Here is a 25,673-nt window from a genome sequence, read left to right on the forward strand (position 1 = left end):
CAGTGGTGCAAAATACAGCAACCAACCTACCAAATATCAGCAGGCAAAACAAAAGCACCACCAAAGCCAGAGGCCCATAACTCTCCTGTCTCATTCCAAACTAATCAAGCAAATTCAGCAAATCCTTCTTCAAAACAGAACTCCACTCATTCTTACAAGAGGGGGCAAAGCACCCAAAATAGGCGGATCTCAGTTTTGTTCAGGCCAATCTAGGATCACCTCAAGTCTGAGATCCCAAGGCAAGCAAACGCATCATAAAACATGTTCGGCATCCAAATACAAGCCACATCTTAAAACATGATTTCTTGATCACCTCAAGGATATCTCATCGCATAGATGATTTATATTAATGCAGATTTGTTTATATACCGCAGCCATGGAATGTCAGCTTAACATTATCCCAAACTCTATAACTGAGAGACATCAAGAAAAGAGAAAAGACAAGTCATGTAAGTAACTTGAGCTGTAGTGAAAACTTATTGGAAGTGATAACATTGTCATATTCAGCAGCCTCATGTTTGTAACAACTTAAGATTTAGCATGACCACAAAACCATTCAATTATTGGATTTATTGGGTTCAGGTAGTGATTCAAGTAACTCACAAGTTGTTTGGATTTCGCCTTTTCTAAGAAAGAAAGTGAGTACTCGGCAGCATCCATGAGATCTGCAATGTTGTGCTGAGATCGTTCTTCAGATGCAAGCATGATGATGGTCCTCACCTCTGCTTTTTTGGATAGCCTAGCTGCCAAATTTAGTGGAAGCTTTGGGGAGTTCAGACAAGGGAGGATCTGGCCGTAGAGCGAGAGGACAATTGCTCTATTTCTTGCTCTGATCAAACCCTTTGCCGTCTTTAGAATAACCACTATTTTTGAAGGCTTATAGATTATTTCAAGGAAGTCTGCAACACTTTAAAAAGTCATACATCCGCTACTTCATTGCTCATTGCTCATTGCTAGCGATCTTCATCGCAATAAGTTGGATGAGCCTTTCAATACAGATGACAAATCTAATTAAAGGTTGTTGGACTTTCTAATTTATATTTGATTTGGAAGTGTTATTTTTATTGTTAATCTTGAAAGATGAAAATGCATTCATGTTATATGTAGGAAAACAAAATGAGCAATATATACTAGTTTTTTTTATTTAGTTTATACAGCTGATCAGTCCATTTGAGATAATAGTGATGAAGACCACAATGAAGAATCAGATGATAGTGATGATAATAACTATATCATGTCGACAGAGCATGAATAAGAAAATGATAGGAGAAGACCAAAACAAAGATGCTATGAGACAAATAATGGTGGGTGAGGACGATGTACAAATGATATTTGGGAAGTCAAACCCTTGGTTCTCATTCAATAGTTTTTCATTCAATGAAGGGTAATTGAAAATCATTGAAGTGGAAGCATATGAGTTGTATGACGAGTTGTAGAACGAAAACGCAACTATTGTAAATAGTTCGAGTGGTTAACAACAAACTCAAAAGATGAAGAAATTGCTTGCTATAAAGGGTTTAATGATCTTGAGCACTCTTGCGAGTTTTTGAAAGATCGTGTGATCTATATAAAACAAAATTCATAAATAGTTGAAGTGACAGAGTCACTATCGTATGCATGAGAAAGGACCTGCAGACTATAGTTGATTTTTCATGAAAGATCCACTATACAAAGATATGCAGAACATCATTCTTTTTAGTGAAGAAGTATGAAAGGAAACATACATGTGATTGAGCATTGAACAACCTTGTAGTGAAAAGAGTATCTTCATGTGAATTTCACGTGTTATTCATAGACGTTTGCACGATAACCCGAAGATGACTTAAAAAAAATCATGAATGACATAAGTCATGGGAAAAGTGTTGAAATTAGTTATAAACAAGCATGACGTGGACGAGAATTGACTAGCAGGTAATATATTGTTCATTCGGAGAGTCTTTTAGTATGCTTCCCGCTTATTGCGATCATTTGATGAAGGCTAACTAAGAATCACTAAGTTTCATCAAGCCCGATCAAAAATATCAATTTTAGTATTTATTTTTATCCTTTTGTTCATGCATTGATGAGTTTTTTAAAGAATGTCATCCAATTCTTATGGTAGACGATATATTCCTAATAAGAAAATATGTAGGTATATTGTTGTCGGCCTAAAGCATTGATCTTAAAGGTGAGATGTTTCTTGTAGCATTTGCAGTTATAGATAAGAAGTCAAATGAGTCATAGACGTGATTTTTTAGTCATTTGAAAGCATATTTCTCTTACGTACGAATTTGCATAGGAAATTAATATATTGAATTTAAAATTCATAAATTTAGGAGATATTCATGTTTTGTATACATGCAAATTTTTCATCCTTCTATGAAATTCCGCACATAAGAAGGAAATTCACTTATTTTGAAGAAAACTCGCATGTATATGTAAGAATTGCATAAGGAATTTATATATTTGAAAGAAATTCACACAATTCAATTCAAACACATTTCAAACTGAAAATTTCTCTATTATTATACAATTTAATCTTCAATTCAAATTTCATTTCAAACTATAAATTTTTCATACATTATATTCATTACATTATTTTACAAAATAAAGTCACTCATACATTACATTCATTTCAGTTTTTCACAAAATGAAATCACTCATATATTGCATTCATTTTATTCTTTCACAAAATAAAGTTGTTCATACATTGCAATCATTTCATTTTTTCACAAAATGAAGTTTCTCATACATTGCATCCATTCAACTTTCACAAAATAAAATTGTTCATACATTGCATTTATTTCATTCTTTCAAAAATGAAGTTGTTCATATACTGCATTTATTTTATTCTTTTACAAAATGAAATCGCTCATATATTGCATTCATGTCATTCTTTCACAAAATGAATGAATGGTAATACATTACATTCAGTCAATTCTTTTACAAAATAAAATCACTAATACATTGCATTTCTTTCACAAAAATATTATTTTTCACTGCCTCTTTGATTAGGAAAAAATAAAGTATGTGCAGAGGTACCTTCATCTCTTGGGTCTCAAGAATGTTACATATTACTACATATTTGATGGATAAAAAATACAGTATACCATCATTGATTTTAAACTTTGTATGTTCTTCTGATTTTTTCTATCTCACATATCCCATGTGACCGGACAATGATTGTGATATACGTTGACTCTGTGTTGATGGAGAGAAAATACACTATATAACATCATTGTTCATGTTTTCTACGATGAGAATGAGTTTTCAAACGATCAACTACAACACTTATGAAAAACTTATTAACTTTTGTTTCCTATCCCACCAACACCATAAGATGCGCTTACTGAAAAAACTCACTATTAATGATTTTCACCGATGAAGTGCCACTAATGCTTGGTCTTAAAAAAATGATCACAATTTTTTATTGGTTGGATACCATAAAAAAACTAGTATGTGAAACCCTAGCTTGGCTTTTATACTTGTTGGAGATGAAGAGGTTTGGTGACTACAAGAATCCTAGGTTATGCAAAAATAGCTCTGAGTTGCACATAAAAGGTTTTAAGAAATGAAATGTCACTTTTAATGCTTGCAGAATTCTCACGCTAAAAAGAAATTTTCCATCACCTCATGCAAAACTTTGTAATTTTTGTAAACTATTTCAAAATTTCACAAACATTTCAAAAATTTTGCAACCACCAACGTGAAACTCTTGACAAAATTTACACTCTAAACACTTATACATAAATTTGCATGCTAAAACAAAAACTCGCATCATTTAAAGTCGACCACATGCGAAAGTTTGTGAATTTCGTAAACTTTTTATGAATTCTGCATAGAAATACAAACTTTCGCAAACACCAACACGAAACTCGTGACAAAATTCACAATAATTGAATTTTTGCATGGGGCTTGCAAGGCAAGAAGATGTGCATGCTCATTATGCACATATACTTTGTTATATTGTATAAAATTTATGCTTTCTCCACAAATATCATGTGAATTTGTTTTTAGTGAGATTTAGTAAGATTGGGAGAACAATACACTAAAATCAAGTGATCAGCTTGTGCTAAGGGTAAAAAGGTCTTAAAAAAAATCAGAAAAACATTAGGCATATTTCAAAATTTGTGGGGCCTTTGGGAAGCACATCTACTAATATTTTTTTCGAAAAAAAAAAACTTGCACTCACGGCTTAGGTATGGTCTAGCTACGTTCTGTTTGAAAATTTCTCCCTGGGCTTGGGCTGCACCGGACCGTGTAAACAATCGCTATTTCAAATTGAATGTCCTAAAATGCATCCAATATCTAACCCGATATTTGTGCTTACACCTACATAGAGAGAATCTACTCCCACCTAATAAAAGCTTCATTTTTTTAATAATTTTGAGTTTTTTTCATTGATCAGACCCGAGTGAAAAACAAGTTTTGGATCATGCCATTATGGCATAAACAGTAGGGTTTTTAAGATAACAAAAAATCAACAACTCACAGTGTACCAAAATTTCATGACTTAAAAAAAAAATTATGTTATAAAACGTGATCCAAAATATGATTTCTATCAAATAAACTGTGTAAAGTACATGTATAAGGTCTCATTGAGAAGATGTAACCTACAATTATTATTTCTAGTAGGTGCTCCCGGTAGCATTACTCATGACTAATAAGTGTATGTGAGAAGCAATACTTGAAGCAAGTTTTCAGAAAATGCCTTTTGAGAGAAACAACAATGAAAGTGAGTAGAAAGTGTGATAAAAAAAAATGTAAACTTTTCTTTTTATTCAAGTGCATTTTAAAGTTTTTCCTCAAAATACTTGTCATATGAAGGTTTTATAATAAAAAAAAAATTAAAATGTAATTTTTTCATAAAAAAAATGTGTTTGTAACATCAACCCAAGTTCAATTTCATATTGGGAGAAGCAAGGTTCTGATCAGAAACTTCTTAAAAGTATAAACTTGGTAGAAAGCAAGCGTTGGAGGCCTATACAAGCAACAGGTTGTCTGATTGGGACCCATTATTACACTCTCTAAATATTTTTTAGCTAATAAACTGGTAGAGATTTGCCTAACCCCAGCTTGGTCTTCGAGTAAAAAAAAAATAGAAAAAGAAAACTACAATTTAACGTCACTAAATACAAATGTGGTTCTGATCAAAACCGGTTTAGATTCAATTCAGGACCCGATCCAAGCGCATGTCACAAATTGTTTACCAGAAAAATATCGTGATAGAGAAAGAAAGAAGAAAAAGGAGAAAGAAGAAAAAATTCACAGGAACTGTCGATATAGAGATCGAACGAATTGTTTGTTGTTGGTTCAAAAACAGTTTACATATTCTAGTTTCAAAGGATCAAAAATAAAATCCTCACGCTTCTCAAGAATGAATCGCCGATATTTGTTGCATAAAAACAACAAGTACTTCTCCACAACCGATTCGTTTTGGAGAGCAAAAGGCCAGACGTTCCTGTTTCGAGAAACCCTCCAGAAGGGTCCAGAAGGGAAGAGAGAAGTGAAGGCATCACACACAGGCAGTCGTCGCCTTGCACAAGCCACACAGACGCAGATCCTTCGAGCGGCTTCCACCGAAATCGACGGCCCACAGCCTCGTCCTCCCACCCACAGTCTACAGACCAACCGGAAAGGTGTGGGGTGTATGAACTTATGAACCCATCACCGGCTATCTTCATTTATGTCTCACACCCTCCTGTTTGTTTTTCCCCTTCTCACCTAAGCATCTGTGAACGAACTAAAAGAAGAAGGAAGGAATTCTCTTCATATTTTCTTCTTCTTCTTCTGCGAACGATCTGGTGGGGCAATTCGAAAGGGTTGTTTTTAAGTCTAGGGGTTGCTCGTGAAAGAGAAGGAAGGAGGAGGAAGAAGTAGAGAAGATGTTCGGGAGGGCTCCGAAGAAGAGCAACAGCAGTCGGTACTATGAGATATTGGGGGCATCGAAGAACGCGTCCCAGGACGATCTGAAGAAGGCCTACAGGAAGGCTGCCATCAGGAACCATCCTGACAAGGGTGGAGATCCCGAGAAGGTATATCCTAATCCACACACTTTCTCTCTCTGATCATGGTCGAACAACCCTCAATTTCGAGTCTTTTTAATTCGAATGTCCTTTTATTTCTGGTGTCTGGTTCGGTTCCCGGATACTGGTTTCTGGGTAATTTTCAGAATTTTGATTCAATGTAAACGATGGTGTGCCAGTTTCGTCTTTGTTTCCTTCTTTGTTCAGTATTGCGTGTGAAATTCGTTTGGGGTTGGAATTGAAATCACTCTTCTTCTTCTTCTTCTTCTTCTTCTTCTTCCTCCTCTTGTCATCGTCGTCACGCGATCCTCAATTTCGCGCCTGTTTTTTTATGCCAGCGTGTTTGGTTCTGGTTTCTGGGTTATTCTTAGGATTTTGATTCAATCCAACTTTCTTTTGTTTTTCTCTTTGTTTTTTCGTGCATGTGAAATTCGATCATTTTAATGGATCTTGGGGTGGGGTTGTAATTGTTCTTCTTCTTCCTCTTGTCCTGCAGTTTAAAGAGCTATCTCAGGCTTACGCGGTGCTGAGCGATCCAGAGAAGCGGGAAATCTATGACATGTATGGCGAAGATGCGATCAAGGAAGGAATGGGTGGTGGCAGTGCGGCCGCCCACGATCCATTTGACATCTTCCAATCCTTCTTCGGTGGAAGTCCTTTCGGAGGTACGTCGCGAAATCGAGTAGTTCTTGAAATCGAATTGCGTTTTGATAGGATCGTTGTGGTTTGGTTTAACGGAACTCTTTTCTCTGTCGTGTAGGTGACAGTAGCAGCAGGGGAAGGAGGCGGAGGAGGGGCGAGGATGTGATCCACCGTCTCAAGGTGCCTCTGGAAGAGCTCTACAACGGCACTTCAAGGAAGCTCTCACTCTCCCGGAACGTCTTCTGCTCCAAATGCAAGGGGTGAGTAAGCTTTAGGCTCCTCTGTTCTGTGTGCTTCTCTGGATTTGAGCGAGTTTCTAACATTGCCATCGTCTTTTTTTCTGCAGAAAAGGATCAAAATCGGGGGCTTCAATGAAATGCCGCGGTTGCAAAGGTAGTGGAATGAAGGTCACCGTCCGTCAATTGGGGTTTTCCATGATCCAGCAAATGCAGCAGCCCTGCAATGAGTGTAAAGGGACTGGCGAGATGATCAGCGACAAGGATCGATGCCCTCAGTGCAGGGGAGAGAAGGTGGTACAGGAGAAGAAGGTGCTTGAGGTTATCATCGAGAAGGGTATGCAGAATGGCCAGAAGATCACTTTCCTGGGCGAGGCAGATGAATCTGTGTGTTAATTTTCATTGTCTTCTTCATCTTCGTGGTTGTTCTCTTTGATTTTGTCTGAAACTTTACTGATTTGATGCTTCTGTGATCACAGCCGGACACGGTGAGGGGCGACATAGTGTTCATTCTGCAACAAAAGCAGCATCCGAGGTTCAGGAGGAAAGGGGACGACCTCTTTGTGGAGCACACTCTTTCTCTAACAGAAGCACTCTGTGGTTTCCAATTCATAGTGACCCACTTGGACAATAGGCAATTGCTGATCAAGTCTCAACCAGGGGAGGTCATCAAGCCCGGTGAGCTCTGCCTTGAACTGTTGGTTTACAGCAGAACATTCGACGGAATTATCGGCGAATTCGCCTTCCGGAGCCGAGTTTGTGTCAGCAAGGTTTCTTATTTGGTTCTCGTTTCTTATAGATCAATACAAGGCTATCAACGATGAGGGTATGACAATGTACCAGAGGCCCTTCACGAGAGGGAAGCTCTACATCCACTTCAACATCGACCTCCCGGATTCGCTCACGTCGGAGCAGTGCAAGGCGCTTGAAGCGGTTCTGCCGCCGAGTTCGTCAGCGGGGCTGACGCACATAGAATTGGAGGAGTGCGAGGAGACGACGATGCACAACGTCAACATTGAGGAGGAGATGAGGAGGAAGCAGAGCCAGGCGCAGGAGGCTTACGACCAGGATGAAGAAGCCACCTGTGGTGCACAGAGGGTGCAGTGTGCGCAGCAGTAAGAGGGCTGGTTGGCTTTGAAGAAGGAAGCAGAAGATCCCTCTAAGTGCTGTATTATGTTCTTCTTTGGGGGCCACCCTCCAAGGTGGGGAGTGAGTTAGTGCCTAACAGATGGTACTGCCTTCAGACAATGGCTTGTTCTGCTGGTTGATCTACTGGTGATATGTTCCTGTTTATAGTTTTATGTGCTGGTTGTGGTGTGATGCCTCTGCGGCATCTCTTTTGTATTTTCCCTTCTTTCCTCCATAAATACAAATAATGAGCTTGTTCATTCTTCTGCATGATGAGAGTGGGGTATCACCCTTTTTAGACACTCTCCCTCTCTCTCTCAAGCACGCACCACACGGCTGTTCCACCGTCACCAGTGATTCTACTGCAAAAAGAATCCCATACTTTGACATAGGACACAAAGTATCCTATGGCTATCCTAGCCGTCCAAATGATGCATCTTGATTGCTAGGATCAGTACACATCTTCAGAGGCCTCAAAGGATGCACCACGCCTGTGAGTTCGTTTTTGACAGCTTGATTCTTGGAATACTAAGAAATATTTGCACGAGAGACCCTAAAGAGTTTATGTTTTATTCATTTGGTGAGAACCATAGTACCATACCCATACCCAGTTATCCCCGTGAAAAAATCAGGTGCAATATGATTGCTCAAATATTTGTACATCAAGCACCTGATCACCTTCCATCTTGAGGACAGGGTCTGTCAGGTGTGCAACCCAAGACCTGATGGAGGGCGATGGTGTGCTTTTGTTCCATCATATTGCACCCAATCCGGACTCGTTATCCCCAAAATCGCATCCCTTGACCCCCATTGGGATCTCATCATTGTAAGTTGTATTGATCAAATCTGATTCCATGGATGTAATCTGCATTGCCTATTTAGTGAATTGTTGAAATCCAACTTGTGTGCAGTATTTTCGGATGGTTTAAAAATCAATAGCTGTAAAAACATTAAAATATTATTGACTTGAAAACTCGTGTTTCAAGAGTCTATTTTTATCCCATCAACCATATTTCGTCCAACATTATAATCTCTAAGGGACTAGACCTTTTTTTGTAATAACCACCCCCCACATGGCTCGAGCCCAATTGGTCATCAAATTCATCACACCTAATATACAACATTGGTTACACCTACTATTTCGTCCAACATTATAATCTCAAATCCGGCTGCATGGAGAGGCCCTCCAATGATGTACTGACCTACTAGTTGTATTGAGTTGTACGTGGAGACATCAGTTCAAAGACCCCAAGTAGCATAGTTTTTTTTTTTAGAAAATAACCTTAATGTCTTTTGCAAAATGTTGTTGCCCCTGAAATAGCTAGTAATTCGACAAGATCTTCTTCATATTCAAAATATTTGATGCAACTTTTTAAGGATATTTTTGCCCTTTGCATATGTGAACCTGTTAAGCTTTGTACACCATATAAGTACATTGTAGAAAGTTTGCAAGCTTTCAATAAAAAGAAGATTATGTCAATATTTGCAAATACAGTACGACCTTTTCAAATATAACATGCAAATACTCTTCAAGGAGCTCCGCAAATGTGTGTGGCATTCACAAATACCAGTTATAAATGTTCTTGACTTTCGCACTTTGATGAAACCTTTGCAAATATAGCATGACATTTTCAAATACAGTACAACTTTCATGAATATAGCCTACAAACTTCTTTTAAGTAAATACTCTTCGAGGAGTACTATAAATGTTTGTTTTCATTTACATACCTGATGCAAATATTCTCAACATTCGCACTCTGATGAGACCTCTGCAAATATAATATAACCTTTGCAAATACAATACGACATTCACGAATATAACTTGTGAACCTCCTCTACCAAAATACTCCTTAAGGAGGTCCACAAATGTGTTGACATTCACAAAAAATTGGTGCTAATGTCTTCAATTTTTACATGCTTATTGATTCATATATAGTCATTGTGGTATTTTTTTCATTTTTTTTTGTTTCTCGTTAAAACCTTAACCTTTTTACCTCTTCTCCTCTCCCCTCTCTGCTTTATGGTGATTCCTATGAAATCATCTTGCAATATTCTCGCGAGGTTCTAACATCCTTTTGGTCAACTTCTATGTCTTCTGGTTAGGTCTTAAAGTGAGTTTATATATATATATATATATATATATATATATATATATATATATATATATATATATATTGCTTCTTGCATTCTTAAGTTATTTTTTTATAGATATAAATACTTACTATGACCTTATATTATTTCTGTAACATTTAAACAGTGTGAGCAGTTATGATTTTTGATGTTACAAGTTTTTCACTTTTTTACAAATTTGACCCTACATGATTTATTTGCTTCGGGTGTTAGATTGTATTTTTTTAACACAAATTTGTGATTTTTATGAGCCTTGAAGTTTACAAAAATTTTAGGCCATCGATTTTTTTAAGCCTTATAAAAACAAGTTCAAATGATTTAATTGGATGCTCCAAGAACTAAACAAACCATGTAGATCACATCTTTAAGGTCAATAAAACAAAAGGTGAAAAGTTTTAGAAATCATAACATTTCATTCCCTACTAATCTGGTAAGAGGAAGCAATCACTATATATTTATGGAAATCATTATATATATATATATATATATATTACACATGTGGATGTGGACGTGGATGTACCCATATTTCTAGTTATCATATTTTAGTTCTCACACCTCAATTTTTTGCAAATTCAACAATGTGAATGTGCTTGTCATGGTGAATTTGCTAGGAATCGACCATTGGATTGTGTATTTTTGATGAAACAATGAGATTTTTATGAAGATTATGAGCCATTGACTTTAAAGCCTTAAAAAATCTCACTCATGTATAAATATTATATGATTCAAGAGTGGGCTCTTATAAAACCAATCATGTAGATCACATTCTTACAGTTAGATTCAAGAGAAAAGAACAAAAAAATAATGAAAATTGCATTTCACACATTAGTTCCCATATTCTAGTGGCTATATATATAATCACCAGAATATCAGAACTGAAAATATGGGAACTAATTGTGAACCACTATTTTCATGGATTTTTGTTCCTTTTCTCTTGAATCTAACTGTACGGATGTGATCTACATGCTTGGATTTATAAGATCCCACTCTTGAATCATCCGATTTTGAGGCATAAACGTAACTTTTTAAGGTTTCAAAATCAATGGCTTATAATCTTCATAAATATTTAAGCATTCAAAAATCCATTTTTTCATCGAAAATACATGATCCAATGGGTGATTCCTAGCAAATTCACCATGCCAAGCACATCCACATGGTTGGATTTGCAAAAAAAGTGTTGGAAATGCCCATATTTCTAGTTCTTATATATCAGTTCTCATATTCTAGTTACTCATATATATATATATATATATGGTAAATATTGGCTATTAATGAAGTTAAGGAACTAATGAGTAGAAATCATATTTTCTTCAAAAAAATTTAATTTTTATAAATCAAATGTTAGGGATGTGGTGCATGTTTTGTTTAATAAGAAACTTGTTTTGAATCATGTGATCATGACAAGTAATTAGGTTTTAAAAGGGATCCAAAAATCAACCGCCCACAATGTGCCAAATTTTCATAACTCAAAAGATCACATTTTTATATCAGAAAAGCACAATCCAAGGCTTGATCTTTAACAAACAAACCATGTTGAAGATATCTATGTGATTAGATTGAGTCAATACAACTTGCACCTATGATTTCCAATTCATTAGTAGCAAATATTTTCTATATTATATATATATATATATAGGAAACATTTGCTTCCATTGTCAGTAAGAAACCCCTTAGAACTCACAGGGGATGTTATTTTGACAAAATTTGACCTCATGGATGTGTTCAACATGGTCAAATGATAAAAATTGATCCTTGGATTATAGCTTTCATTGTAAAAATACGTTTTTTTTATGTTTAAAATTTTGATGCATTGTAAGTTGTTTATCTTTTAACTCTCTTAAAATCTGACATATACATAAAAAAAAAAAACAGATCAAAAATTCAATTTCTACTAAACTTAATATGTAGATCACATCTTAAGGTTTAGATGTGCAAAGAAACATAAAAAAAAAAGTTATATTTTTTCATTAGGTGATTTTTTACCACGAGGGTACCATATATATATATATATATATATATATATATATATATATATATATATATATATATATATATATATATATGTGGTTTTACACACTTGATTTGCATAGATGTAAGCTTCAATTGAAAATTTTGACCTTTAGACCATGTTTAGCATGTTCTATTTATCCTAGTCATGTTTTAAAGTTGACTCCGGTATGATGTTTTGTACCACCTCTATTTTCATGAATTGTGAGTCTCTGATTTCTTATCATCTAAAAAAATGAAATCTTGTAGTCTATTAGACGTGATAAAACCTTGTAACACAACAAATAAATCATACTAACCACATCCACCCCTATAGATCTACCATTGGCAGATCCATATAAACAAAAGTGTGTACCACCTTATAATTAGGGATGGCAGTGGACCGGGGCGGGGCGGGGGACAAGGTCTCCACCCCCGCCCCGTCTCTAAAATGTAACCTTCATCCCCGGTCCATCCCCGTGACGGGGGAGACTTTGGACCTCCACCCCCGCCCCGTCTCAACATTCTAATCCCCGTCCCCGTCCTCATCCAATCTATTAAAGAACAGTTTTCAATTTGACCAAGACAATGCCCATGGATGCAAGGGACAAAAGTTTGATGCTGAGTAAAGAAGATATCCTAAAGCACAGTAAACAAAAATAAAAAAAGAAATCAATTCAAAGTGCAAACCTTCTTAAGCTTCTTTAGAATGGATTCTTCATAAGCATGGAACCCAGCACCAACAAGATTGGAAAGCTCTGAAAGATTATCAACCTCGTCTGACTTCTTCTCAAAAGGGCTCAATGAAACAGTTGCAATAGGGCAAAGAGGGTGAACACACAGAGCATTTAAATCATCAAAGCAGGAAAGGAAAAAGAAAAGAGGGAGGAGATGGCACCACAGAGGAGGCTCACGGCAGTGGCACAAGGCAGCGGCAGAGATGGAAGGAGGGAGAGATGGTGTCGGCCAACGGTGGTCGGTGTCGGCCAACGGTGGTCGGTGTCGGCAAACGGTGGTCGGCGACGGCTCGGCTCCAACGATAATGCAGATGAGATGGGGAAGGGGAAGCGGCGACGGCCCGGCTCGGCGGCTCCAGGGTTAGGAACTTAGGGAGTTAGGGTTAGTAAACAGTAAGAGAAAAATATAAAGGGTTGGGGGCGGGGATGGGGCGGGGCCGGGACGGGGATGGGGCGGGGGAACGTGCCAGTCCATCCCCGCACGGGGATGAATTTTAACCTTCATCCCCGCCTCCATCCCCGTTTCACCTCCATCCCCGGTCCAAACGGGGCGAGGCGGGGTGGGGCCCCGCTTTCCCCCGGTCCACTGCCATCCCTACTTATGATATCATGATACACACACACATGTGTGTGTGTGAAACAACACGAAGGAGAGGGGGTTAGGTCAATGTGCATATTTATTAGGGTGTGGTGAGGTTGGTGTGGGTGTTCAACATTTTGTGCAGTTGTTCCCATGGGCAAGGGGGCGAGCCTAGTCGACTTCAACGTAGTTATGACGATGATAATGGAAGTGGACCTGAAAATGAAAAGAGCCCAACAACGATCTTATTGGATATGTCCAGAACGTGGACAAATGTTCACGTGCCAGTGTTCTACTCACCTAACCGAAGTTAATTATCTCACAAAGTGGTTTGCCTTTGTGATTTACTTCATGATATTTGACTTTGATGGAAGTAATTGGCAGGACTTGGGTCGGATCTGGAACCAGATCCTATCAGTCTTTTGGTGAACAATCTAAGACCGGGTCTCTGCCAATTATTCTTTAAACAGTCTATATTCCATGTACTTATCATGATATTTTGAAATTTTTCATGTTCCTTGTTATTTTGTCAGAAAAAACTCGTAAGTAATAAACAAATAAAAATAAATTTAATTAAATATAAGATGATGCTCTAGAAAAAACAAATCAAAATTTGTATGCTTTTTGTGTACATTTAATTTGTGAAAATGCTGCTCTAGAAAAATCACAATGGCTATTCCAAACCACCTGGAAGCTCAAAAGATCCGCAAGTCTTCTCTAAAAAATATGAAGAAAATCAAGGAATATATATACACGATTGGGCATATCATCGAACGCCCAATCGGTGGAATGGGGTTCGGACGCGCCCAGCGCGCCCTATCCCCTTTTTTGTGATTTTTCGACATTTAGCGGCCACTGCTAATTGTCTAAGCGAAAAATGACCCTTTAGTGGTGACCGCCACTAAAGGATCCATTTTACAAATTTTTATATGCACTGCATGCGCGTTTCGTTTGACGTTGCTCTCTCTCTCTCTCTCTATATATATATATATATATATATATATATATATATATATATATATATTACAAATTTTAATATGCACTGCATGCGCGTTTCGTTTGACGTTGCTCTCTCTCTCTCTCTCTCTCTCTCTCTCTCTCTCTCTCTCTCTCTATATATATATATATATATATATATATATATATATATATATATATATATATATATATATATATATATATTAGCATTGAACAACCTTGCTTTCTTTTATATATTGAATGAAATTATGTTTAGTATTGATAAAAATCTTGTTAGAACTCATATGCAAAAGATATAGCTAAAATTTCATGGCTGGTTGACACTGTCGTCAACCTTCTTAATCCAAGCTTGAGACTGGTATTAGTAAAGGTAAAAACCTTACTAATGACGTAATTAAATAAAGAACTTGACTAATAGAATGCAAAATATGTGGGTACTCCATAGTCATGAGAAATCCTTATTCCTATCCTAGAGACCATCAGTGAGAAACATTAAAAATGACAAAATAGCGGCTGTCAAAATTTCATGAAAATTGTTTTTGCATATATTTTCCATTTTTAATTGAAAAATAACATAAAAAGAATTTGTGTACATCATAATTGGATGTGGTTACTCTTATGGCATGATTGGAAGCAAGAAAATTTCTGGAAAAAAAATTTGCCTATAAGAAGTTTTGATAACATTTTTAAATGAAAAATTTCCACTTATTTGAGTAGCATGAGAAAAATGAAATGAAAAATATGAGAAAAAATAGAGAGAGAAGGGGGAGTCCATCAGCCCCATCTCGGAGAGAGAGAGAGAGAGAGAGAGATGGAGGAAGATTTTTTCGTAGCAGCTTATGGGATAAGATGTGTTGTGGGTGAATGGTTGGTAGGGTTGGCAGTGGACTGGGAGCCTCGCCTGTTTGGACCGGGAATGGAGGACATAACATGGGGATGGAGGCTAAAATCAAAACATGTGCAGAGATGGACTTACACTTTCCCCCACCCCACCCTGTTCTCGATCCCCGCATTGCCTTATCCCGAACCATCCTCGATCCTTCTTTAGAGATGGCAGTGGACTGAGAAAAAATGGAGCCCTGCCTCGCCTCACCTCGTTTTGGATCAGGGATGGATGACATGAAATGGGGATGGAGGTTAAAATCAAAACTCGTGCAGATATGGACTTACGCTTTTCCCCGCTCCGCCCCATCTTTGATCCTGACCTTGCCCTGTCCCGCCCCATCCCTGATCCTTCTTTAGAGATGGCAGTGGACCGAGGAGAAACGAGGACCTGCCCCGCCTCACCTCGTTTGGATTGGGAATGGAGGACATGAAACAGGGATAGAGGTTAAAATCAAAACCCATGTGGAGATGGAGGTGGGGATGGAGGGTTGGATTTTGAGATGGGGCGGGACCTTGTCCCTCACCGCGGTGCACTGCCATCCCTAATGGCTGGCCTAATCAAAAAGAATTTTTGATAGAAAAAGTTCTTTCACCCCCTCCAAGTAAAGGAATTTTTCCTATCAAGATTCACACTTTTTGAAAAAAATTTCTTTCAAAAATTTTCTTGTGTGCAATGATTGATTTTTTCCTTTGTTACTTGCATTTTCTTACCATTTTTTAGCTTTCAAACGTGCCCTTAGATAGCATACAAAAGGAGCATCGTGCTTCATATATCCCTTAGTTTTCTATTACAAGGAAAATGAACTTTTATGATAATTACTAGAAGGTTATAAAAGGATAATATGCTTAACTGAAACTCATAGGGGCAAGTCTTCTAAACAAAATCCGACTCCATCAATGTGTTCAGCATGGTTAAATTAGCAGGAATCTGTCCTTGCATTGTATTTTTTCAACGTAAAAACATGATATTTTGAGGGATCAAACTTCAGCACATTGTATGCTGTTGTTTTTCAACTCTGAGAAAAGCCACTTATCAAGGACCAGTTTACAGATTCCTTTTTGGGAAATACTCCATGTGAATGGTTTTACCATAAGGAAAACCAAGTTCCCAGTGGTTTTTACCGTATGGATCAGATGTTCAATAAAGGATGGATCAACGTGTTGCTGATCTCATGTAGTGAGGTCAGGCTTGATGACAATGATGATCTCATATAGTTCACCAACAGTGTCTGGTGTCTAGAGCCAATGGTCCACTGATTTTGTTCCTCTTTTTTCCACTAAGGGTGAAACAAACGCCCTCCAGAGACAGTTTTTTTTTTTTTTTTGGAAAGGCAAGCTGGGGTTAGGCGGACTCTCTACCAGAACAACAGCCGCCCCATGTGGCAGAGGGATTCGATTCTGGGCCTTCAGCTTGACACACAGGACTCCGCTTACCACATGGGATACCACCCCAGTGTTGGGGCTCACTTGGTAGGAAGCAGATCAGGTCATGCTGAACATGAGCGTTTTTGCTCATGCCGACATCGTGGTCATTCGATTTGCATTTTAAAAAGGTCAAAAGTCAACAAAACCACGTGGCATTCATCCAAAATGCAAACAGACGGCCACGATGTCGGCATGAGCAAAAACGCTCATGTTCAGCACGACCTGATCTGCTTCCCACTTGGTATGAAAGCCAAGCTGCACCTCCCCCATAGAGAAGCACTTTATTTCAAATGAAAGTGCCTTTGGGCAAAAAGGTGTGCAACAAACGCCCTTTTTTTATAGAAAAAAAGGTGAGGGTTAGGCTCCTTCCATTAGAAATGAGAATTATGGACAATGAAGCTGTGAAAGTAACAAACGCCCCCTTGAATGAAGATTTTTTTGAGTGAAATCCAAAGACAAATGATCTTCTCCTGAGAGGAATTAGAAGGTTTGTGAGGGGTATTGTTATCAAAAGAAATTAAGTTATTGGAGTTGGGGGCAGCACACTAAGGGTGTGTTTGATCACCTCGGATCTCTGATCCGAGTTTTTTGAAGTAAAGATCTTGTCGTGGAAATGCTGGTTGAGTGAATGGACGAGTCCTTGTAAGATTTGCAATAAATAGACACAGGTCAGGTGCCCAAAGTGCAAAAACGAACGAAACGATGCTCAATCAAATCAAAGATCCGAGGACTATGGAAAGCATAACGAACGAAACTAGGCTCAATCATGGCTGCATACCAATGAGGACTATGGAAAGCAGAACGAAGGGAACGAGGCTCAATCAGATTAGAGATTTGAGGTTCTCTAGTCTGAATAGATTTTGGCCTCAAATGGAGATCTCAAAATTGAGATTTTGAGATCCTTCGTTTGTAAGGAGGTTGAATCAAGGCGAGAGCTCCCTGCCTTGATCCCCTAAACCTCAGTTCTCCTCAAGGATCTGAGGTAATTGTTAGATCTTGAAAAGGATCTAATGTGGTGGCCATGTGGGCTCACAAGGGCAAGGGAATCCAAAGAGCCTCACATATGGTGGGCTCATAACTCATGAAAAATATAAAATGTAGGCATTGAAATGCATAAAAATGTATTAAAATTATATTTTAATTAAAAGTAATTAAGGTTGAGAAACCACTACCCAGGGAAGGACTATAAATCCAGAGCCCCTGCACACTACAGGAATATAATCAAGCATCATCCCCCTTAATGCAAGTCGTTTACCTGATCCTTCTCACCCTCTTCTTTCATTTGTATTTCTCATCCTTCTGCACACACCCCAATCTCAAAACCCAAGATTGGTATCAGAGCGCAGGGGGTATGCGCGATGACTGGGGTGGACAGACATGAATGGTCGAGCGATGCCTCGACAACTAGTGAACCTCATCCTCCAGTCGTTGCAGTGAGCAAAAGATGCAATACACTTTCTACATCACACCGAAAAACCCAAGATCAGGGAAACCTTTTTTCTAGGCCCTCACTAAAAAACTCAAAAACAGCCGACGACAACTCTGTTTGAGGAACAACGACTGCAGAGGAGAAGGGTACCTCCTCCGGACATCCATGCTCAGCACCAAAGGGAGAGGCGGAGATTGAATCCTCCGTTGAACAGCGATCGACCCTGATAGCCTTTGTTGTCGGCATAAAGGTTGCAGGGGAAGTGGAGGAAGCCTCTCCACTGGTCGGCCAGCAGGACGCTTGTGGCGAATGAGAGGAGCCGCCAAAGAAGCAGAAAAAAAAAGGAAAGTGGTAAACGAAAAACCTCCTTTTCGTAGGATCACCCTTCACCAGGAACCCTCTGTGTCGACACAGAGGAACCCCTTGTTGGGAAAACTCTGTGATGACCCTCGTAGAAAAAACTCCTTTTTCTATGAGAAAAAAATGGGGGAAAACCTTGTTGTGCCCACCGTATCCACTGGATGTTCATACTCAGTGGTTCTTGCCGCTAGAGATAGAGTATGCCGCAGAGAGAGCACTCCATTGGGTGGCTGTCAGAGATAGTATGCTGCAAGCGAATCTACGCTAGACAATCGAGCTTCACCGATCGGTTGAAACTGGTAGAGTTGTCGTTGAGGTGCAACGACTAAGGAGGAAGCTACAGAGATAAAAAAAATGGTGGTGGTGAGAGGGTGAGAGGGGACAACACAGGGACCATACCTGGCATCAGAATGTAATAGCTTGCCGTCAGTTGAGCATGATAGAATCTCTAGAGAGAGGTGATGTAACATCTGTAATTTCTCTCGACTATTTAAAAATATGTGAAGATGAATTTTTATGTTTTACCTTATGTGATGGATAAATTAGGAAGGTTATAATGACCCCAACTCCAACCAGTTAAAAAGTTGTAATTTTTTTTAAACAATTGTAACCACATCTACAACCGCAAGAGATCTTACCTTATCATTACTGAAAGCAATCCAATTTTATTCAATAAAATATGAAATGACTGGAGACATAAACATCAATCATAATAACAATCATAACAATAATAAAAACAAATCTCTAAAGTAGAGCCCCTCTGTCCAAATTGAACATTGTCTAGCAGTCATGTAGTCATCATGGCTTCCTGGCATAGCAAGTACCACCACTAAGTCTTAGAAGCTGCAAAAAATTAAACAAGTAGGTTGTTAGAACGCGAGATCTTACGTATGAATCCCTCTATCAACTCAAATAAGAAAAAGAGAACATAAATGAGATTCACGCAGCATATTAGCAAAATGTAACCACTATCTCATACTTCAATTGATCATTTTTGCATTCTAAGAACAAGAATTATTTAACCGAGAACATCACATTTCAAAAAATGATAAAGTTGCATGATCTAATGCAGAACAGTAAAATGCATGGATTTAATGCATATGCATGAATAACTTATTAAGTTATTATCAGAGTTTTCTTTCTGTATGCATGTCCCTATTTAATGCACACATTTTTGTTTCTCTTTTTATTACTATAACTCGTAGATACTCAAAATGAGTAAACAATTTTTGAGTTTAAGTTGGATCCCCAGTTGTAGCTTAACACAAAAAATTATATTTTAATATTGGGTTTTCCTACTTGGCTGTCGACCGACTTCAAGATTCACCATCATTCATCGAAACATTAGAATTCAACATCTAATGTTGGGATAATAGAAAAATCAGCATCACTAATGTCACTTTCTTGGTATACCAATAACAACAGTTGTGTCTACACACCACCCTCAGGCAAAGTGGTGGAATCTCCCTAAAACCGTGGCCGGAAAGTGAACCACCTAGTTGGGTTCAGAGGCACAATCGCACACACAGTTTTAATATTCTTACAGTCCTCCAAAACCGTAGTCCAGAATTCCCACACTAAAGAAAGCATATCCAGGAGAACATTAATTACACTATTTTCACATTTGTCTTTTTATTTAAAATAATGATTTATTTTAATTCTTTGTTTTGCAATTAAATATGCAAAAGCTAAACATTCATTTTATAATTCAACATCCGAAACTTATCACGGGACCACGACCCGTTATTACATGAAACAATGCAATTTATTTAAAAATATTAAGTTAATTTTTGCGATGCATAGACTAAACATAAAGCAACACCTGCTCAAGGCCTACAAGGCATATGGTGATACATTGTGACCACTGATGCATCTAGAGCAAAAACCATAATGAACATGCAACTTATGAAATCATTCAATATGCACTCACTTATATTACACAAGGTTATATAAGAATAACCAATCTCTCAGGCATATGATCACTTACCATTTTGGCAAGCTCAGGGTACGAGACTTGTACCTACCGAGACGAAACCATTACTACTTGTACACAGGACATCATTGGTAGGTAGTAGCACATTCCAATGTTCTCATAACATGTGCATAACAGCATAGTAAAGTTCATGTAATAATTTGTGCATGTATACTCATGCAGATTGTTTGTGGTGTATGTCATCGTCTATATATTTCTTTGCATGATACTAAACTTTTCAACATATATTAATCTGGAAATAATATGACCCTCTCATACATGCAAAATCTAAACTTTTATGACATAAGCATGTCTAACATATGTAAACCTGGCTAGTGACCACATTAAAGTTGAATCTTTATTCATGCTTAAATTTACACATTTACGTGCATAGTCTGAGTATGTCTTCCATAAAAATCTAAACATTTAATAAGGAGAATTCGAGTACTCAAAAAGCAAAAAACAACATATGTATCTTAACATGCGTAAATTTGAAAACATTAACAAGCACCCCAATATATATATATATATATATATATATATATATATATATATATATATATATATATATATATATACTTTTTTTAATATGGCTCATCGTAGCCTACTCAAGTCTGTTGGCCAAGTTTGGCAGACTAGGTTCAACCCAGCCAAGCCCAGTTTGGTTGGGTCTAACAGATCTCTATGTCTACCCGGCCAAAACTCAGTTTGACTGGGTTTGACAGGGCAACTATTTGCCTAAAAAAGATGTAACACACATTTTTCTTTTTTTGACAGAGCACTAGCCCACCTGCCAGCCAAATCCAGTTTGGCTGGGCTTGACAAGCTGCCAAACTGCTCCGAGCCGACACTGGTTCGGCTGGGACTAGCCATCACTATCTGGCCCAGCTGAACCTGGTTCGGCTAGGCCTAAAAGGCCTTGTAACTACCCAATCGAACCAGGCTCAGCAGTTGCCTAGCTGAACCCGATTCAGCTGGGTCTGCAAACTGCTCTACCATTAAAAAAATCAATTTATGTTTATTTCCTTTTTTTCCTTGTAGACACCTAGCCAGCTGAACTCAATTCGGTTGGGTTTGTGCACTGCTAAGACTCACCTAGCCAACACAGTTGGCTGGGTCCAGCCATAGGCATATGCCCAACCGAAACCCAGGGTTCAGTTGGGCCCAGTAAAAACATGGCGTATGATTTTTTTCCAGATGCTCACAATCATGAATATTGCAGAGAATGAGACTCAATTAAAATTTCTGATGCATAAAACAAAACATATATATATATATATATATATATATATATATATATATATATATATATATATATTGTCAGTTTACCCAAACCGTAATAGGTTCTAGATTAAAATCAGTGCTTCATATATATTCTTACACAAAGCAGGCCTATACCAATGAGTGCGTTATTCTAACAAATCTATTTCAGAACTACTTCCAATAAACAAATTTGATGCTTACTTGATGGATTATGATTCTAATCTAACTGATTTAAGAATCATACTGTGTATGTATCAGAAACTATAAGTGACCTATGCAATCCTTGTCTACTTATAATAGTAGACCGATCTGCACAAGTGACAACCACTATGTACAGGTATATATATCCATTTTTTTTAAACTTCAACATATCTGCGTATAGACAATTATGGCAGATCTGCCCCAAATCTGTCATGCGTAGGTGTCTGTCAGACCAGTCCAACTCGGTCCACACTACATGTGGCCGATTTGTGCAACTTGTCTACTTATAAAAGTAGACAGATCTGGACAAAAGACACCCGATCTATACAAGTACAGGTATGTCTATATTTTCAGGTTTTACTTTCATGAAAGAGGAATCAATAACAAGATATCTATACATAACACTATCGAAGGAGAATGAATCAGATTCTTCTTTGCATTTTTGCTAACATACTTCGTAGAATCCAATTTACATCATCTTTTTTCCATTTGAGAAGAGAGAAGGGCCCGTACCTTTTTTTTTTGAGATTTGAAAAGAACCCAACATGATTCGACTATACAAAGGGGAATATGACTTTTTCCTTCTTCTTGCTCTTCTTCACATCTCTCTCTCTCTCTCTCTCTCTCTCTCTCTCTCTCTTTTTCTTCTTTCCTTCTTTTTCTATAGTTCACAATTTTTTATTTATTGAGGAAGCCTCTAGAGGTCACACCCTTCTAGGGTTTTCCCATATGTTGGGCTGGATATAAAGTCCCACTCTATCTCCAAATCCCACTTTTCCTCAACCTCCTTTTTGTTAACTTTTTTTTCAAACCCCATTTATTACTTTTCTTCTTTCAAAAATTACTTTTCTTTATCCTTTTACTTACCTTTTTCTCTCATCATTTCATGGTTAGGGTAGATTCTTCTCCAGATTAACCACAAAGTAAGTTTTACAATTCAGAATTAATATCCATTAAATAATAAATTAATTATTTATGAATTATTTATTACTAAATAACTATCCAAAACCTTCTAGAGGGTATCTTATCCCTCTAAGGGCCTTTTTAACTTTAATTTAACTTTAAATTGAATGTAAAAACAAAATTAAAGCTATATCATCATTGGGTTTGGATCTAGATCCAAAATCTAAATTCATATCCAAACCCCAATTGGATTCTAGGTTGGATCAAATCCTAATTATGAGTCTTGGACAGAGTCCAGATCCATGTTAATTTGAATCCAAAACATTAGATCCAGTTCAATCCAAATCTGGGCTCGGCCCGTAGAGGCGGTCTCTTTTTGAAAAAAATTATTTTTTGGGCCAACCGTAGTTCGGATTGGAAAAAGTAAAACATTGTTGGACTCGGGATTCTGAGACGCATCCAACGACACATACTTTGAATTTTGCTTCTGAAATTTGCCTGAATTTAACCTAAATTTTACTCAAAATTCGCTTACATTTAATGGGTTGAAAATAAAACTTTTCCACACATTTTAATTGGCTCATTTAGACCTTGTCGATGAGACCTGGGTCGATTCTAGACTCAAAGGACATAGGTCTATTATCGAGGTTTACCCAATTTTTCTTCTATAATTAGCAAAATTTTCAAAAAACTCAAATTCAACTAAGTGTGAGAATACATAGTATTACATCTCTACTTTCTTAAAAGAATTTCGTTTACGAAATTAGAACATACCGAATAAGTGCGGGTAGTGTTGACATAAATTTGCTTCAGGCTCCCAAGTGCACTTGTCCAGTCTGTGATGTTGTCAACGCACTTTCACGAACAAGATTGTCCTAATGCACAATGCCCTCTCCTGTAGGTCCACAATCTCCATCAACCTCTCCTCTATCATCAAGTCAGGTTGTACCTCAATTGCCTCATAGTGGACCACATGTGAGGGTTCAGGCACGTACTTTCTTAACATTGATATGTGGAAGACATCGTGGATCTGCGAGAACTGAGGAGGAAGTGCCACTTAGTATGCGGTCTCCCCAACATGCTCAAGTATCTCAAAAGGTCCAACGTACCAAGGACTTAACTTCCCCTTCTTTCTGAACTGAAATACACTCTTCATAGGCGAGATCTATATAAATGTGTGATCACCAACATCAAAGTTAAGCTCCCAATGCCACTAGTCGGCATAGCTCTTCTGCCTGCTCTGCGCTGCAACCAACTTCTGTCGGATCAAACACACCTGGTTAGCGTAGTGTTGGATAATCTCAAGAGACTCTATCGTTTTTACTCCAACCTCGTCCCAGCATATCGGGGATCGACATGGTCAGATATACAAAGCTTCGTACAGAGCCATACCGATATTGGTATGGTAACTATTGTTATACGAGAACTCTACAAGCTTTATATGCCTGTCCTAGTCTCCTGCCCAATCAAAAATACATACTCTCAACATGTCCTCTAGTGTCTGTATCGTACGCTCTGATTGCCCATCAGTTTGTAGATGGAATGTCATACTGAACTTCAACGTAATATCAAGGGTTTTATGCAACTAGCGCCAAAATTGAGACATGAAGTGAGGGTATCGATCTAACACTATCGATTGTGTTACCCCGTGAAGTCTGACTATCTCATCAACGTAAAGATCAGCTGAGTTCTCTAGGCTCTAACCGATCCTAATTGGCAGGAAGTGAGCACTCTTGGTCAATCTGTCCACTATCACCCAGATGGCATCGTGCTTGGCAACCCTACAATGAAATCCATCGAGATATCATCCTACTTCCATTCTGGGATATCTAGTGTTGCAGAAATCCACCAGATTTCTGGTGCTCGATCTTCATCTAATGATATGTGAGACACCAAAACACGAACTTAGTGATGTTTCGCTTCATCCCATTCCATCAATACGTCATCTGAAGATTTTTGAACGTCTTGGTGGAACCAAGGTGAATCGAATATCGAGACCTGTGGGCTTCAGTCATCAATTCCTTCTGCAGTACCTTTGAGACCCACCATCTATCTTCAAATATGATGGTCCCATCCTCCTCATGACAAAATTATGTATCTGGCTTCTGGGCACTCACACATAACTTCTTGAAATCTGGATCAGCAGATTGGAGTTTCTCAATCCGGTCTATGATCTCTAGTCGTGCTTGTATCTCAGCATAAAGGATGTGATCAAAATCATCTGTAAACAGCTGCCATCTGACAAACTCCTAGACCAAGTCTCAATTGCACCCTATCAGGTTGGCCGTCGTGACTGATGCCTTTCTACTGAGTGCATTTGCCACCACATTTGCCTTACTAGGATGGTAAGCGATGGGGAAGTCGTAGTCCTTCAGAAACTCCAACCACCTATGCTGCCTCAAATTCAAATCGCGTTGAGAGAATATATACTTGAGGCTCTTGTGATCAGATATGACCTCAAATTGCTCTCCATATAAGTAGTGGCACCAGATCTTCAGTGTGAACACCATTGTCGCTAACTCTAGGTCATGCGTAGAGTAATTCTTCTCGTGCACCTTTAGCTGAAGAGAAGCGTACGTGATAACCTTTATGTGCTGCATAAGGATACAACCCATATTGGTTCCTGAAGCATCGTTGTACAGTACGTAACCACCTGTCCTAGAAGGCAATGTCAAAATCGAGGTTGTGGTCAACCTCTGCTTTAGTTCCTAAAAACCCTCTTCACACCGAGGTAACCAATCAAACTTCACCCCCTTCGGCAATAGCCGAGTCATTGGGGCAGCGATACGTGAGAAGTTTTGGATGAATCGATG

At 38.1% G+C, this 25,673-nt stretch overlaps 1 protein-coding gene across 1 annotated transcript; it reads left to right on the plus strand.

The window, feature by feature from the left end:
• Positions 1–5,516: 5,516 nt before the first annotated feature.
• Positions 5,517–8,278, plus strand: LOC149813603 (dnaJ protein homolog). Its single transcript, XM_089990866.1, has 6 exons — positions 5,517–6,014; positions 6,502–6,670; positions 6,766–6,907; positions 6,994–7,270; positions 7,363–7,561; positions 7,683–8,278. The coding sequence occupies exons 1-6, from the start codon at positions 5,865–5,867 to the stop codon at positions 8,000–8,002; spliced, it is 1,257 nt and encodes a 418-aa protein (XP_089846992.1). The 5' UTR covers positions 5,517–5,864; the 3' UTR covers positions 8,003–8,278.
• The last annotated feature ends 17,395 nt before the right edge of the window (positions 8,279–25,673 follow it).

The sequence above is a fragment of the Nuphar pumila genome, chromosome 16 (assembly GCF_984573655.1).
Source record: "Nuphar pumila chromosome 16, dmNupPumi1.hap1.1, whole genome shotgun sequence".
Lineage (NCBI taxonomy): Eukaryota > Viridiplantae > Streptophyta > Magnoliopsida > Nymphaeales > Nymphaeaceae > Nuphar > Nuphar pumila.

Excerpts from the sequence above, each read along its gene's own strand:
- LOC149813603 (XM_089990866.1), top strand. The coding sequence starts at position 5,865 with ATGTTCGGGAGGGCTCCGAAGAAGAGCAACAGCAGTCGGTACTATGAG. Across the intron at positions 6,015-6,501 it reads AGGGTGGAGATCCCGAGAAG|TTTAAAGAGCTATCTCAGGC; the intron begins GTATATCCTAAT and ends CTTGTCCTGCAG. Across the intron at positions 7,271-7,362 it reads TGGGCGAGGCAGATGAATCT|CCGGACACGGTGAGGGGCGA; the intron begins GTGTGTTAATTT and ends CTGTGATCACAG.